At 36.8% G+C, this 18,794-nt stretch overlaps 1 protein-coding gene across 1 annotated transcript in view; it reads right to left on the reverse strand.

The window, feature by feature from the left end:
• Positions 1 to 2,299: 2,299 nt before the first annotated feature.
• The window catches only part of FDX1 (ferredoxin 1), a 29,317-nt gene continuing 12,822 nt past the window's right edge, over positions 2,300 to 18,794 (reverse strand). The window contains exons 3-4 of the mRNA XM_019715316.3: positions 9,980 to 10,109; positions 2,300 to 4,013 (exon numbers count right to left, since the gene is read on the reverse strand). Of these exons, the coding sequence (XP_019570875.2) occupies positions 3,899 to 4,013; positions 9,980 to 10,109 (245 nt within the window). The 3' untranslated portion in view covers positions 2,300 to 3,898. The remainder of the gene's footprint in view (positions 4,014 to 9,979; positions 10,110 to 18,794) is intronic.

Consider the following 18,794-nt stretch of genomic DNA (forward strand, 5'->3'; position numbering starts at 1 on the left):
AGAGAATCCAAAAAGAATGAGGAGACTTTAAGTGACTTCTGGGACAACATCAAGCATAACAACATTCGCATCACAGGGGTGCCAGAAGAGAAGAGAGAAAGCAAGGGATTGAGAACCCATTTGAAGAAATAATGACAGAAACTTTCCTAACCTGGTGAAGGAAATAGACATACAAGTCCAGGAAATGCAGAGAGTCCCAAACAAGATGAACACAAACAGGCCCACACCAAGACACATTGTAATTAAAATGGCAAAGATTAAAGACAAAGAAAGAATCCTAAAAGCAAGAGAAAGGCAAGAGTAACTCATAAGAGAGCTCTCATAATATTGTCAGCTGATTTCTCAACAGAAACTTTGCAGTCCAGAAGGGATTGGCACAAAATGTTCAACCTGATAAAAAGCAAGGAAATACAACCAAGATTACTCTACCCAGCAAAGCAACCATTTAGAATCAAAAGAAACATAAAGAACTTCCCAGAGAAGGTACAGCTAAAGGAGTTCATCACCGCCAAACCAGCATTACAAGGCATGTTAGAAGGACTACAGACTCAAAATAAAGGGATGGAAAGCTATTTAATGAAATGTAAATGAAAAAAATAAACAAAAAAATCTGGGGTAGACAATACTTATCCCAGACAAAACAGACTTTAAAACAAAGGCTATGAGACAATGAAGGACTCAGTAATCCCGCTTCAGGATATTTATCCGAAAAACCCAAACACTACTTCGAGGGCACGTGTGCTTCCGTATATTTACTGCAGCATTGTTTACAGTGGCCAAGATGTGGAGGCAGCCTGGGTGTCCACCGATGGATGAATGGATAAAGAGGAGGTGGTACATATATATAATGGAATATTGCTCAACCATGGAAGGGAATGGGTTCTTGCTGTCTGTGGTGACATGGATGGACCTGGAGGGTATTGTGCTGAGTGGAGTGTCAGAGAAAGACAAATGAAATGAGATTTCACTTATATGTGGAATCTAAAGAACAAAATAAACAAAAACAAACTCATAGACACAGAGAACATTTTGATGGTTGCCAGATGGGGGGGGTGGGGATGAGTAAAAAAGGTGAAGGGATTAAGTACAAATTGGTTGTCACAATGTAGTCATGGAGATGTAGGGTATAGCGTAAGGAATATAGTGAATAATATTGTAATAACGATATATGGTGTCAGATGGGCACTAGATTTTTTGGGGGGTGATAGATGGGTGAGTGTAGAGACTGGGTGAAAAATGTGAAGGGATTAAGAAGTGAAAACTGATAGTTACAAAATAATCATGGGGATGTAAAGCACAGGGAATATAGTCAATAATATAGTAATAACTATGTATAGTGCCAGGTAGGTACTAGTCAGGGGGATCATTTCTTAAGTTATACAAATGTCTAACCACTATGCTCTACACCTGGAATTAATATAATATTGAAAGTCAACTGTAATTGAAAAATTAAAAAAGGGGGGAAAAGGTGAAGGGGAATGAGAGGTTCAAATTTCCAGGTATAAAACAAGTAAGTCATGGGGACGTAATGTACAGCATAGGGAATATAATCAATAATATTGTGATAGTGTGGTACGGTGTCAGGTGGTTGCTGAACTTATGGTGATCACTTCTTTAGGTATACAAATGTTGAATAACTATGAAACTAATATAATATTGTATGTTCACTATATTTTAACAAAAATCTTTTAAAAATAAACTGAAAAAAAAAAACAAAAAAAAAACATCAGCAAATTCTCTGACACCCCTTGCTTCACATAATGGACCAGGCTTAGTGCCTCACTTCTAAATGAAAAAAAACAGTCAGAAGTGATACTTCCATGACTAGGTCATTAAGAAAATTCAGCTTCTGCTTCGCATGGAAGCTTTCTCAGGGTGCTGGCGCTTAAACCCAGCCACCATACTGTGAGGAAGTCCGACACGCCAACAGGCCACATGTGGGTTGGTAGTCAATAGCCTCTGCTAGCCCCCCCAGCTGACACCAGCATCAATGTGCCAGTCATGTGAGGGAATCATCAGTCTTCAGATGATTCCAGCACCTGGCCTGTAAGTCTTCCAGCTTAGGCTGGAAGCAGTGGAGCAGTGGAGCAGTGACGAGCCATCCCTGTTCTGCACTCTGTGAATTCCTGACCCATAGAAATTGTCTGAGACAGTAAGAGATTATTGTTTCAAGCCACGAAATTTTGTGGTAATTTGTTTCGTAGCAACAGATAACTATACAGTCACCCATAATGCACACATCATTAAACAAGAAAGGATTTTTTTTTCCAAACAAAAAAATAATCTTCGTACAAACCAATTATAGTGTATATCCTCCATTTAATAAGTTTAGTAGGTTTTATTTAATACAATTAAACTTAAATCAATATGCATTTTTCTAATTTGAAATCTGAGACAATTATACTCTAAATTTTAGTTCTTAGGCTGAATGTCCTCATTAAAGTTCTGGAAAGGCGAGTTTAGGTAATCCACAGAAGAATACAAGAATATTGAAGCTAATTAAGAGAACAAATTGTTTTAAAGTATTTTAAAGTATAGTCCTCGCCACACAGAAGTCACTTGATAGTTCCTAAATTTCAAATGACCATCAGAAGCCCTAAGTTCTTCCTAATCACTTTTTACATATTAATTAGTTTTAAAGTATTCTTTTGGCAAATTGGTCAGTTTAGTTCAAGCAAATTATTTGTGCATACTTATGTTTGATCTTTTCCTAATAAAAGCTGAGCTCCCCAAGGGCATTCCTTATCGTGTTCATCTCTGTATTCCCCAATAGACATAACACAATGCTGTAGGTCAAATACTGTGCTCAGCAAATATTTGTGCAAATGATCAAACTGCAGATGTACCTGAAGCTAACTCAAGTTCACGTTTTTCTTTTTAGTGATTTGTTCTGCCTTTCCCCACGATTAGTCCAAGTTAGTTGGTTCTATTATATTTCCAAAAGCATACATATTATTTACCAGTTTATTCATAGTAAAGATAAAGATACAAATGTTTGCCACACATAATTGGTCATTGTGCTACTCGAGCCAATCCCTCCTTTCTGGGACTATGCACGTTGCTGAGCTGAGCAGCTCTGTCCTCATGGAGGGGCTGGCACCTCTGCCCAGCTGTGCAGTGTGAGAAATACTAATCCATAAGATTTCCATTCTGTTACAGGCAGAGATTTAGAGATCAGCATTATTTTTGAAAGATTACAAAGACAGACAATTCTGCTTAGGATAGAAAAGAATAAGACATCTAATTTTTAGTTTATTTCTCCAGTTTCGTCAGAACTGAGACCAAACTTCTTTGACACTGTTATATTGTTAAATGTGCTCAGACTTATATTTTACACTCAGTTAAAATTTTGAAATATTTACTTATAAGGTAATAACTGTCTTTGAAATTAAGCAGTTCACAAAGCAATTATTTTCCATTCACATTCACATTTATTACTACTATAAATAAGATAGTCATAATTTCTCGAGTTTCGATCTGAACATATGATTTGTGGTAACAAGATGTGGGTTCTAGTACAGATTTTATAATTCACTGTATGGTCCTAGACAAACCATTCTGGATCTCTGCCTTCACCCACATCTAACAGGAATAATAATACCTTTTTAAACCTACTTTATAGGCAAGTAGACTTAAGATTTATGTGAAAACATTTTGCTAAAATTGTAACATTTTATCACATTAACTATTTTCTAATACTTGATTTGCTTTTCATAATTTAACCAAAATAAAGATTGCATACTTTCAGACCTACAAAATTCGGTAGTTATACAGGGTGAATTAAAATAGTAAAGCTAGTCATATAGTAAACCCATTCATCCATGTTCTCAATTACAATAAGAAATGGTAATTATAAAAATAGGTAAATTTTTGTGAAAATATTCCTATTTATTCTGGCTTAGGAGTTCTTGCCCATATCAATGGATTGTCTGGCATCAGCCATGGCATCGGGTACTTGAACAGTCATATTGTCCATAGACTTTGTCAAGCAGATTTGGCAGCCCAACCGGGATCTGTATAAAAAAAGGGGGAGGTGTGGTTTAGTATTAAGTATATATTATTCACAAATAATGTAGTTGTTTAGGACATTTTCTTACCCAGAGCAGTTAGGAATTTATTTACCTTTCAAATTTCCATTAAGTTGAAAAAGATACATTCAACTGTCAACTAGACGGTAACAAAATATAAATATGAAAAACAAAAGCCTACTGGGCCAACACTTCATTTTAGTCTTCAATTTCTATCACCAATTAATTGTTTCACCAGAACTACTACTTTTTGGTGAAAGGGCTGACAAGAGATGGAATAATCAGAAGACACAACAGTAGAGAAGAGTACAGAGGTTTTAGCAATGGCAAGAAAATGATTAATCAATTCTCAGATAATTAAAACCATACAGACTATTAAAAAGCTCCACTTTTAAAACTCTTGAAACCAAAAGTTTGGAATAAACACAGATATAAGTCATCAATTATTAGATGCATACTTCCCCCCATATGTTTAACATCTCTGAAACCAAGATACGTCCTAAAATCAATGGCATCTTACAATCACTGCTATACTGTGAGGTGGCAGACACAGGAGAGCTGCCAACTTGGTTACAATATTCATATAGGTGTCTCTTCAAATGAGTTATAAGAAGTTAATACTACATGTGCTCAATTTAATTACTAGTCAAAATAAGTCCAAAAAGATTATAAAACAAAAAAATTACAAATACAGAAACACAGCAGGATATAAATTTGATATTTGTATATATAATTCCATTTTCTTTATTTTTCAGAATTTCTACCAATTTTATTTATATTTTTCTTTTCTAACAGTGATGTACAAATCCATGTCTAGATAATTCAAAATAGTTCTTTCACTGTACACAAAAAAGGTTAAGTGAAACTGTGTCCTATTTTTATTAGCAGTGCTTTTTTCTTTCTTAGTGGCACATAAAAATAAATGTCAGTTTTACAATCAAATCATCTTCGATTTGATGGAATGTGACATGCAGGTTTCACTGACAGTCATCAAACGTTTATAAAGACACAGTACTAAATATCAGTGGGGGTACAAAGAACAGCAATTCACTTTAATCCTTACTGAACACCTCTTACATCCTGGGTGCCAGGGATGCAATAAGGAGGCAACAGGGGGTTAGAACCTTACAGTCAAACAGACTAGTGGTCCAGAACCGAACCTAAACACGGTGTGTTCACAGGCAACTTTCTTAATGCCGCCCCCCATCACTAGTTTCCTAATCTCATCCTCAAAATGGCTTATAAGCAGGTTCCTCACTGGACTGCTGCGAAGATTGGTTGCCAATATCAGTATTAAGGAGTGAACTTTCAATCAAATAGAAAAGATGAGACACATTCACAGATAATTAATACATGAGCTTCTGACAAAAGCCACAGAGAGATAAAGGCCAAAAGGTCTGAGGAGAAAGCACTTACTTCTGTCCAGGGGAAATGGTGTTCAGAATGGGCTTTGAAGGCTGGGTAGGATTTAGTATTTAATAAAAGATAAAGGAGAAAGGCATTTGAGGCTTCAAGGCCCGGCTGAGGCAATATGGGGTTTTAGCTTGGCTACTACGCAGGACAGACAAGGACGGGAGACTGATGGGCTAGAAAGATGGCCAGGCCACAGACAGCTTTGAACACCAATGAAAGTTTTAACTGGCGAGCAATGAGGAACCACTGAGAAGTTTTTGAGTAAGGGAGTTAAGTGTAACCATGGGAAACACTGTTTGCTGAAATCCCCTCCTACCAATAGCTCCTATTTGTTGAATTAGAGGCAGCCTTGACAATACTCAAGCAGGTATTAAGATCTGTCTGCAAGACAGAAAATAAGGCAAGCCAATTCAGACCAATTCATTAGCACTATGGAGAGCCAGCCAGAGACAGCTGGTTATTCTGGGTTTTCATATCAAGTAGAATAATGCTAGTCTTCAAGGAACTTTTAATTTAGAAAGAGAAACAGCTATCAGTGACACAGGGCAGAATTCGGTAAGTGTGGCAACAGAAGAACAAAAAGTGTGTTATGGGAACATAGGAAGGGGGAGCACTGAGAACCCTACTGGCTCTATGGCTCTAGAAGATAAGGCGGTGGCACTATGTGGCTGTTGTCTCACTCTCCTACTTCTCTACCGTCTTAGCGGTCACTGGCTTTGAGGTCCACCCAGTGTAGAAAGTGTCTTACACCTCTAGATAAGGAGACAGGAAGCAAGTCTTCCTTGCTCTTATCATCAGTCCCCCAAAACTCTGACATTTGTGCAAACCTTGAAGATCTTTTCTCCAGTCACCTTTGCCATATATACATGGAAATACACAGGGGATTGTGTTTACTTTACTTTGATGGTTTGGTTTTCAGTTCAGAGATGCAGCTGGAAATACCGTGTTTCCCCAAAAATAAGACCTAGCCAGACAATCAGCTCTAATGTGTCTTTTGGAGCAAAAATTAATAATAAGACCCAGTATATATATTTTATATTATATTATATTATATTATATTATATTATATTATATTATATTATATATTATATTATATTATATTATATTATATTATATTATATTATATTATATTATATTATATTATATTATATTATATTATACCTGGTCTTATATTAAAATAAGACCGGGTCTTATATTAATTTTTGCTCCAAAAGATGCATCAGAGCTGATGGTTCGGCTAGGTCTTATTTTCAGGGAAACACGGTGTCGTGCGGGAGACACTGCTTGCTGCGCCATGTGTCGTACGGGGCAGCCTGCGGGGTCTCTGCTCCCACTGCACACATAAGAATGCAGGATATGGTGAGGCCAAAAAGGAACACCCACAGTGCCATAGGTAGGGGAGTCATACTACTATAGTCTCACTGGAGGCTGTATCCACACGACCTGCAACCTTCTGTCCGCTTCTCCGCCTGCCAACCGACTGACACCAACCAGCACAGCCACGGCAGTTATATCAGTGGCTAATTGGCTTACTGGTTACAGCTGATGGTCAATTAGCCACAGCTGATGGCCATCTACTACCCAAGCCAGCACCTTTCCATGTGAGGCCGAGAGCCTGGAAACTGCTCTCTGGGACACTGTCCCCACACACGGTAGTAAAAAATCAAGGGCTTGGCACTCAAATTCCTGATAACTGAACCTGGTTTTCCCACCTACAAAATGGTGATAATACTGCCTCACCCTGACAGTTAGAAATAATCTTTGTATAAAGTGCCTACACGTTTATATAAATTGATATGATTATAGTTCTAATGTTAACAACTACTTTTTAATGAATGCTTTCTCCACCAGACACTGTTCTAAGAGCTTCACACAACAACCCTATGAAGTAGCTACTATTATTATCCTCATCTTACAAATACAAAAACTGAAGCCTCTGTGTAGATTATCTATGGAAACTGGTTGTAGCAAGCAATGACAATCATCAAATATAGATTTACTGCTAATTCCTGAATGTCTCTATCGACCCTACTTCCGCAAATAGCTGGTAATGCTCTATCGTGAATCAGGCACTGGAAATACAATGACGAAATAAGACATGGCCCCTGCTCTAAAAGGAAAAAGGACACAAATAACCAGTACAATAACTGCTATATGAATCCATGTTATCATCAATCCATCAATAATCAAGGTTAAGTACACCCTATAATAAACATTAAAATTACGGTGTTTTATCTTAAAAATTAAAGATCTTTAAAATAAATGTAGGAATTAAAAGACTGAATGTCCTTCTCTCTTTCTTTCTTTCTCTCTCTCTTTTCTTTTTGGAACAGTATGGTACTCTAGAAATAGTTTACATGAGATTACTACCTTTGAACAAAACTATTTTCCTTCCAAATATGTGAAATTGTTTTATAAATGCTACTTATAAAAAGCATTATCCTCTTTCCTCACAAAGCATGTCTACTAAAAGTCTGTATACTTAAGAATACCAGCTATAAAATGTCATAAAAGCTACTGCTTGCTCTCCTTTATCTTGTTCTAGAACTTCTGAATTTCATTATTGAAGTTCTTGGTTAGTTCACATTTACATTAGATCTTTTGTATCCTTTTACATTAGTGTATCTCTTGCTTTTTTTTTTTAACTTTGTAAGCACTCAGAAAAGTCTTTTATCTATCAGCTGAATAGACAAGCCTTGAACAAATACCGAATTCATCTTATGAGCAAGTAATCGCTTCTTCCCCAAATGCCCTCCCAAGACCTCTCTCCAAGAAGACCTCACAGAGCCCCTCCCGACACCAACTCAGTCACTGCTCTTCCACAGGCCCACACCGGTCTGAGCCTTTTCTCAGCTCACAGGGCTAATTTCCAGGCTTTCAAAGTCTTCCCAGACTGAACTCCAGAGGGCACAGGCAAGTCTGATTCATCTGTGAGCCAAGTGCCTTGTGCAGGACACTCTGTGAATGCTGGACGAAGGCAAATGAGCCTGTTCAGACCCTGAAAAACCATTTACTTTGTTCCTCCATCCTCAGTGAAAAAAAGCATCTCTCTTCTAACTGTAGTTCTCTAATTTTCTTTTCCTTTTCACTTAGATTATCTGTTCCATGCACCTATAAATTTTATCTAAATAAAAGAGCAAGCAGTTAGCTATGATTTACCCCTCTCATTAGGAGAGAGATAAATTCTCACAACCAAATTAACACAATCACTGAATATATTCTGTATATTAATTATTCTTTATGAAACAAGGGTATTGATATGTGGCATATGAAGATGTGAGGGGAGACAGGCAGATAGCAGCCATATACTGGTTTGCTTGAGAGTCTAAGGAAATACTATTTTCCCAGTTTCTTTTCCCGGGGTATTACTCTCACCTCCACCAAGAAGGAAATGAACTACAAAAGGAATAAAATTATTCTCCACCTCTAAATAAATACTAATGACCTGAACATTTTTGTGAGGATGAAATAAGATAGTTTGTTTTTAAATAAGATAGTTTATGTTAAGGGTCTAACAAAATTGTAGTTATGTAATACACATGAAATAAAGCTATTATTATTACTATTACTTTAAATTTTTTAAAAATTTCTTTTTTCATTAGGGTCACCAAATTATAGTTAAACACCAAAGCCAACCTTACGTAAACCCTCATTATCTTGCTCCTTGAAACAGTAAATCAAATCAACTAGCTACTCTCCCTAACTCCAACCAAAACTAGATAATTTAAAAAAATAAGGCATCACTTAATATCACTCACTTGCTACTTTAGATCTCTTTTAAGAGTAATTCTACCTATTAATTAATAATAATAACCTCTGACTGATTTGCTTTAACGTACACTTAGAAAGAGAACTATTCATTTTACCATAATTACTATTATATATTAAGTTTCTTTAAAAATTCTATTCTCACGACTTGAGCTTGGAGCTGAGCTGCCAGCGGGCCGCTGGTTTGCTCAGTGGTTAGAGCACAGTGCTCATAATACCAAGGTTGCTGGTTCGATTCCCACATGGGCCAGTGAGCTGTGCCCTCCACAACTAGATTGAAAACAACGACGTGACATGGAGCTGATGGGTCCTAGAAAAACACACTGTTCCCGAATAGTCCCCAATTTAAAAATATATATATGTATGGTTCTCTCAAGTAGGTAGAACTTCCCATTATAATTTCGTTCAATTATCAAATCGGTCCTTCAATAGCATAAAAAGCATTAAATTTAATTCCAACTCATTACATTGTGATAAATATTAATTACTGGAACAAAAATAGACTAAAGATTTGTTAGGATCTAAAACTTATACTTCCAATACCTCCAATTAATTTTTTTTTTCACTTTTGTAAAAAAGAAATATTCATAAGGGCTAAACTGCAGAACAGTGAAAAAGAGAAATGTCACATATTTGATCATCAAAGTTTCTGGTACTATCTACGCCGGGAAAACATTACTACAACGCATAGGTCTGGTCTTAGACACGAACTAGTAAAACCTTTATCTTCCCAGATTCGTAGTATAACTGAAGTGGTCTGAAAATCTTACCTGTCTGTTAGCCCATAAGCCAGATCAAGCATGTCATTCTCCTCATCAGTGATTGCGTCTAACTTCTCATATATGTGCTTTTCAAAGATAAGGTGACAAGTAGAACAAGCCAAGGTTCCCTCACATGCACCTACGAAAGCAACAGACATTGAACATACTCCCCTCTACATTAAATACAATTCAAACCTGTTAAGAATTTGTTAATTATTTCTAAATTTAGAATCAGCATTAGCATACACAAGACTATTTCCAAATAATAATGAGGATTTCCAAATAATAGTAACTCTCCCATACACAATTTGAAGTCATTTTCACATATTATTTCAAAAAGGTTCTGGAGAGCTCAGCAGAATTAATGAGGCCCTGTGGTATATAAGAGGAATTAGAAAGCAACTAAACCTATGTCTAAATAAAATTAAGTATTCTTCCCTCTCAGTTTCTCCTTGTAAGCAGGACAGAGTCAAGTAAGTCACTTTAAGATTCACATTTGTTTTAAAAAAACAAAACAAAAAAAGGAGTCACATTTGTTTTAAATAATGAGACAAGAATATTTCTCCTGTCCCGTTTTTGTAAGTTATTAATTTACTTACTGAGTGCCTATTATATGCTCGGCCCTGTGAACAGGGAACTGAAAAGTCACCCAGTCCAACCACACCATGACTGACTGCTCTGCAACATCCTTTTCCCAGTGGTTACCCAACCTCTGCTGGAAAATCTCCTGACAAAGAAATCCATACTGCAAAAACCAGCCAATTCTGCATTCTACTGAGCTAAAGTCTGTCATTCTGTAACTACCTCTACCTATTGGTCCAATACCATACCATGGAATCCAATCCTTTTTTGCCACAGCTTTACCAATGTATAACTGGCAAATAAAATTGTAAGATATTTCAAATGCATGTTGTGATGATTTGATATATATATACATTGTAAAAGGATTTCTCTCATCTAGTTAACACATCCATCACCTCATAAATTTGTTTTGTTTTTGGTTTTGGTTAGAACATTTCAGTTCTACTCTCTTAGCAAATATCAATTATGCAATACAGTGTTATCAATAGTCACCATGTTATACTTTAGATTCTCAGGCCTTGTTCATCTTATAGCTGAAAATCTGTACCCTTTTACCACCCTCTCATTATTTCCCCACCTCTAACCCACCCCCATGCAACCACTTTTCTACTCTGTTGCTGAGAATTTCATTGACTATTTAGTGAATCCTTCTTCTAAACAATAGCTTTTCATACATTTGAGATTGTTCTTCCTTCTCCAGGGTGGGTACACCCAGGTCTTTCAAGGTTTCCTTATATAGCACTTCTAAATCCCTTCCCTCAGTCCAGGTGGGCTTTCTTAAAATATGGTGTCCAGACAAGGGTCTGACAAAACAGAATTGTGCAGAATTGTGTTCTGTGTTAAATTCTACCTCATAAATAGTTTTTCTGGTTTGTTTTTTAATACTAATTTTTTAAAAAACATTAAATGACTTTCAAGATTATAGACTCCTAGGAGTTACTTCAGTTTTAGATTCTCTTTTTTTGGCCAATAAACAACATAAAATATGTAACAGAACTACCATAAATGAATAATAACCTTCTTAATTTTCCTTTGAATGAACGGATCATTTTAACAAGAATTGTTCCCTCATAATTTAAGCATTTGTTATTTATATTGTATCACCTAAAAAAAAGATCAAGAAAGAAAAGAAAGGCTTCCTTACATGTTCACTTTTATTAAATTTAATTCAAAGAAGTAACAGGATTAAATAGAGAGAGACCATATAGTAGTAAAGTACAGGAGTTATGAGTGTGGGCGCTGAGGCCAGACTACCTAGCTTCAATCCCAGCTCCACTTTTTACTAACGGCATACCCTCCATGCCTGTTTCCTCAATAGTTTTATCTGCACCTTACATGGTAGTTGTGAGAATACACATGAGCGTGTACTTAACATACATACTTACAACCATGATTAGTAGATAGTAAGTACTATATAAGTGTTGGTAATTATTATTATTTGAAAATTATAAGAAATCTTACAGTAATTCAACTTTCTTTTTATAAACTAACAGGAATTAAACCCAAGAAGTTAAATGAATAGGCTAAGGTCATATCACTAGTTAGAGATGAATCATCACTTCAGCTAAGTTTCTTAATGCTGACGACAACTAGTCCCTGCCATTCTATAATCTAAGTCATCTTACTTAAATGTTAGATATATATAAACATATACGTGCATATACATATACAATACACAAATATACACACCAATTGGTTTTTTTGAATAAATAGCTTCCTTTTCTAATTTTGTGCAAATTCGAAATATCTCACGCAAAAAGATAAATGGATATATATTACTTGAAAGGGTGGGGGTCGATTAATCAAGTTCGAAAACCCCTGCAGTAAAAGAATTGGTGTAGTGCGACCTTGGGGTCAGGTGTTCGGGCTCTAGACGGACCTACCACACCATCTGCAGAGTCCTCAGTAAGCCTCTCAAGGGCTTCAGTTTTCTTCTCATCTGTGTAATGGGAGATGGAAGTAGATGATACCTAAGGGCCCGCTGGCTCTAATATTTTATGACACCATAGAGAATTACCATTGTTAATGGATTTATTCATTAATATTCAATAAATATATACTTATCTTGATGTCTACTTTTATCTTATCAATACCCAATGCAGACAAACTCAAAATTAAAATAGCAAACCCTTCCAGAGATACTGCGGGACAAAAATCAGGAAATTTAGCCTTCTTTTGTCTTCAAAACATAAGTGAAACAATCCTTACACAACAGTCTCAGTGACTTTAATTTTAAAAATGTACAGTCCCTTCAGGTGTTATTTAAAAAAAAAAACAAATCCTGAGGACTACAAGCCATGTGTAACAAATGACGCAAGGAAAACAAAACTCACAGTCCAGGGATGAGATGTGTGGGGGCTGCAGAGGCAGTGGACAGAGCATGGAGAGCCTCCCTCCCATGTGCTCTAAGGAACTTTAACTTGTTCTACGAGCCCTATTATTTTCCACCTTGTTTCCGGACAACACTGGGTGGGTAACTCTTGCTCAGGTAACCATCTTTCATGGTGGAATGCCACAGATATGACACTGGTCAAGAGGTTATGGGCACCTGTCATTCAACCTCTCCTCTCCCAGATCCAGCCCCTAGAGAGATGGTGGTTATGAACCTCCTCTATAGGTTACGGGAAGTTGCTAAAGAATTTTGAGCAAGAAAGTGACATGGCATATTTTATTTTGGAGAGCTCTCACTGGTGGCTGTGTGTGAAGAATGAATTTGGGATAAACAAGACAGAAGCAAAGGCCATGAGATTTCACCAAGGCAGAGGGGGAAAAAGGGAAGGAAGGAGCAGAGCAGAGTGAGCCAAGGAGAGACCCCCCTCCCCAGAAAGGGAGTCAAAATAAGGATGCCCCAAATAGTAGAAAGAGAACCCGAAAAGTACAATGTCAGAAAAGCTCAGGAACAAGAGAGTGCACACAATCTGGTCTCAATCATCTTGGAATGGAAAGAAAATTAATTCCCCTGGAAAAATTTAGGACAATCATTTCTGTACCACCTGGTCAGACAAAATGAAGAGTTACAAGCCATGTTCCAGCTCTTCATGAGTTTTAAACTCTCTCTTCCCCAGGAAACTTCAATTCTTTTAACCTTCTCTTAAAGGTTTTATTTTCATCCTCTAATATAATTTTTAATGCCCTCTCAGGAACCTTGCCAATTGTTTCCACATCTTGCTTAAATTGCCAAGCTCAGAGCTGAAGAGAGTATTCTAATAAGAATTTGACAAATGTTGAGTATCTACAGAAGATTAAACTTTTGGTTCCTACATGCTAAGGTCCTATTATACTTTCTAGTTCCATATTTATTCTTTAAATAAATGCATTACATCCATGATCTCTCCTTATTTTATGGTCTCTTTCAAACTTTTTTCACCACAACTTGTCAACAGGTATGATTTTCTTATTCTTTGTACTAGGAAGAAACTCAAATATAACAGAAACTTTAAGACTCAGAATGAAATCAACTCAGTTTGTGTAAGAGGGCTAGCACTGAACCAGAAAAACATAATGGTCATATTGTGGTCGAAGTACAAGCAAAGATTACATGACCCCACAGATGGCACTTAGAAGAAATAGACAATCCTACAAAACCCCAAGATAAGATAATCTGATGAATTTTCTTAGGGTTTTTTTTTTTTTTTTTGAGATTTAACATATATATTCTATAAAGAAAACCAGAAAGAATTTTAGAAAATAGTGAAGAAATGTCTCTGAAAAAAGGATTCAGGAAAAACAAGATTTTAAAGAGTCTAAAACTGCAACAAGAACAAGAGGCTATTTCAGAAAAAAAAAAAAAAAAAGAAAAAAAAAGGTATTCCTTTTTTTCTTTTTTCATCTCATAAAAAAATTACTTTTTCATGATGCCTATTTCCTCCAATTTATTAGTTTCCTGGTCATGTAGTTAGAGGTAGTCCCTAATTAATAAGCTCCTCACTTTTGTCTTTTTGGTATACAGTTCTATAAATTTTAACACATGCATAAGATTTTGTAAGCAACAACACAGTCGGGATACAGTTTCATACCCCCTAAAATTCCCTTGGGCTGCTCCCCCACTCTTAACCTCTGGCAACCACCGATCTGTTGTCCATCATCTTATAGTTAAGTCTCTTGTAGAATACCATATAAATACAATCATACAGTATGTAACCTTTTGAGACTGGCTTCTTCACTCAGCAAAATGCCTCTGAGATTCATCTAAGTTGTCATGCGTATCCACAATTCATTTCTTTTTACTACTGAAAAGTATTCCATTATATGAATGTACCACGGTTATTTCTAGTGGGTATACAGTGGTATCACATTGTGGTTTTTATTTGCATTTCTCCAAAAATTGAAGAAGTTGAATATCCTGAGTTTTCGGTTGTTTTTCTTTTCTTTTTCTATTTTTCCTTTTTTTTTTTTTCCCGGCTTTCCATCATTTTCCTCCAAAGCCATTTGGGAGAATGGCATTATCATTCATCTTTTGTACCACTAGGAAAAAGTTCTAAATAAAAGCACAGAGTTGCGCATTTGTACAAGTTCAGGTCCAGTGCCCTTGACTACGTTTTTATGTGCTTATTTGTCATCTGTATATTCTCTTTGGTGAAGTATCTGTTCATGTATTATACTCATTTTTTAACTGGCAGTTTGTTGTCTTACTATTGAGTTTTGAGCACTCCTTACATATTAGGAATACAAGTCCTTTATTGGAGATGTGATTTGCAAGCATTTTCTCCCACTCTATAGCTTATCTTTTCATTCTCTTGATAGTATCATTGACAGAGCAAAAATGTTTAATTTTGATGAAGTCCAATTTATACATTTTGTCTTTTATAGACTGTGCTTTTAGCATAATGTCTAACAACTTGTCTATCCTCAGGTCCCAAAGATTTTCTCCTAAGTTTTCTTTTAAAAGTTTCAGTTTTAAATTTTATGTTTAGATCTAAGTCATTTTTGAGTTGAATTTTGTTCAAGTGTGAAGTTTAGGTTGAGATCCTTTTTTTCCCTCCATATGGATGTCTAATTTTTCCAACATTATACCCTTTGTTGAAAAGAGTATCATTTCTTCATTAATTGCTTTAGTACTTTGGTCACAGCCAGAAAGTACCAATAATCCAAATATCTATCAGGTAATGAATGGGTAAACAAAATGTGGTATAGTCATAAAATGGAATATTAGTATTATTTAGCCATAAACACAAATGAAGTAATGACACATGCTTCAACACAGACGAATCTTAAAAATATTACACTAAATGGAAGCGGCCAGTTACAAAAGACCACATATGGTTCCATTTATATGCAGTATCCAGAATAGGCAAATCGATAGATATGAAAAGTAAATAAGTGGTTGTTTAGGGGTAGGAAAATGGGGCATTTAGGAGTGATAGCTAAAAGGTACAGGATTTCCATTTGGAGTGATGAAAATGTTTTAAAATTGTGGTGAGGGAGTGACAGCAGCAAGATGGCCAAAAAAGATGTCCCTCAATCATATTGCACTCTCGAAAATTTGGCATCCATCCACAGATAAAAGTGCCTTTGTGGGAGCTGTGGGATCCAGGTGGAAGACTGAAACTGGTACAGTCCAAGAATGAGGAGAGCCGTTTTAAGAACACATTGGCAAAGAGGCCGCTTTCTCTCTTGCTTCATCCATAGTGAGCTGTAGGCTGAACAACTGGGGCCAGTGAGATCTGCAGTTGGAAGATCAGTAGTCCAGGCTCGGAATGTATCAAAGGGATGTGGCTCTTACTACTAAGCATGTCACAGACACTCTGGGAGGCCCACCCATGAAGGCTGGGAATGCCTCCCCCACAGATCTACCCACTTGGCCTGTGGGCACCCCCAGCACTCCACACATTCACCCACACATCCCCCCATCCAGTGACTGACTCCCTGTACATTTTCCCAGCTATAGCAATAGTGAGCTTAGGCAGGCAGCTAGTGAGATGCACAGAAAACCAGTGCAAATCTGCAGGCCAGGGAGAGACTGTCCTTGGGAAAGTAAAAGGGAGGTTGTAAGCACGCAACCTGGTGCTGCAGAACTGAGAGAAGACATAGAAGCTTAAGAATTCTGCCACAAGAGGGAGCAAGTGTGGAGCAGGTTATTCCATGGAAAGCTTGCAAAAGCCTCACAACCCCTAGCAGGGCTGACGAAAGGTACTTCTCTGTCAAAGTCAGTCAGTAAAGACTGGAGTAGTTGACTGCTACTTCAAATGCAGAGACAGCAACATCAGACTTCAAGGAACATGAAAAATCAAGGAAACATGATACCACCAAGGAAACACAAGTTTTCCAGTAACCAACCCGAAAGACATGGAGACCTGTTATTTACCAAATAAAGAATTCAAAATAGCTGTTTTAAGGCCTCTCAATGAACAAAAAAATAAAAACAAAAACAAAAAAACACACAAAAAAAACCCCACAATTCAATGAAATCAAGAAAATAATGCACGAACAAAATGATGTTTAACAAAGAGCTAGAAATCGTAAAAGAGAACCAAACAGAAATTCTGGAGCTGAAGAATACAATAAATGACATGAAAAAGGCAAAAGAGACCATCAACATCAGAATAGATCTAGCAGAAGAAAGAATCTGTGAATTAGAAGGGCTTTTGAAGTTATTCAGTCAGAGAAGAACCAAAAAAAAAAAAAAAGGAGAAGAAGAATGAAAGAGTGAAGAAAGCCTATGTGGTCTATGAGACATCATCAAAAGAAACAATGTGTGAATTATTGGAGTCCCAGAGGAGGAGAACAAAGGGAAAAAAGCTTACTTAAAGAAATAATGGCTGAGAACTTAACTTCCCAAATCTAGAAGAGATTTGGACATCCAAGTTCATGAAGCTCACAAATTCCCCAAACAAACTTGTTCTAAAGAGATCTTCTCCCAGACACATTATAATAAAACTGTCAAAAATCAAAGAAAAAGAGAAAATCTTAAAAGCCACAAGAGAAAAGAAGCTTGTAATTTACAAGGGAACCCTCATAAAACTGCCAGTGGATTTCTCAGCAGAAACCTTACATGCCAGGAGGTAATGGGATTACATATACAACAGGATAACAAAAAAACTGCCAACCAAGAATACTCTTTCCAGCAAAGTTGTCCTTTAGAAATGAAAGAGATAAAAACTTTCCCATACAAAAGCTGAGGGAGTTCTTCACCACTAGACCTGCCTTATAAGAAATACTGAAAGGAATTCTTGAAGCTGAAATGAAAGGATACTAACTAGTAACATAAAAATATATGAAAATATACAACACACTGGTAAAGGCAAGTATATAATCATATTCAGAATACTAATACTGTAATATGGTGGTGTGGTTAAAGAACAAAACTATTAAAAAATAGGTATAGCTACAATAATTTGTTAATGAACACAGTATAAAATGAGGTAAACTATGACATCAAAAACTAACAAGGGGGAGCGCATTTGAGACCTTGCTCCCTGGCATATGCTGTTCATTTGGCTCAAATACTCATAAAAATTCTCAAAAAAAAAAAAAAGGGGGGGTATAGCTTTTTGGCATACGGTCAAAGTTAAGTTATCAACATAAAATAAACAGTAATAACATGTTTGATGTAAGCCTCATGGTAACCACAAAGCAAAAACCTTCAGTAGATACACAAAAGACAAAGGGAATCAAAGCATATCATTACGTAAAATCAGCAGTTCACAAAAGAAGACAGCAGGAGAGTAATAAAGGAAAATGGGAACTACAAAACAGAAAACAATGACCAGGATAACATTAATAAGTCCTTGTCTATCATAAATACACTAAATGTAAATGTATTAAACTATCCAATCAAAAAGCACAGTGTGGGGCGGATGGGTAGCTCAGCTGGTTGGAGCGCAAGCTCTGGGCAACGGGGCTGCTGGTTCGATTCCAACATGGGCCAGTGAGCCGCGCCCTCTGCATCTAGAATGAAGTCAATGAGCTGCCGCTCAGCTCCCAGGAGGCCAGATGGCTAAGGTGGTTGGAGCGCGGGCTCTCAACCACAAGATTGCTGGTTCTACTCCTCGACTCCTGCAAGGGATGGTGGGCTGCGCTCCCTGCAACTAACAATGGCAACTGGACGTGGAGCTGAGCTGTGCCCTCCACAACTATTGGACTCCCCAATAAAGTCCTGTTACTCTTCCCCAATAAAATCTTTGAAAACAACAACAACAAATAAAAACCCGCACAGTGTGGCTGAATGAATAAAAATACAAGATCCAACTACATGCTGCCTACAAGGATTCACTTCAGCTTCAAGGACACACATAGACTCAAA

The sequence above is a fragment of the Rhinolophus sinicus genome, chromosome 14 (assembly GCF_057876585.1).
Source record: "Rhinolophus sinicus isolate RSI-liver-muscle chromosome 14, RSI-T2T, whole genome shotgun sequence".
In the NCBI taxonomy this organism is placed as follows: Eukaryota; Metazoa; Chordata; class Mammalia; order Chiroptera; family Rhinolophidae; genus Rhinolophus; species Rhinolophus sinicus.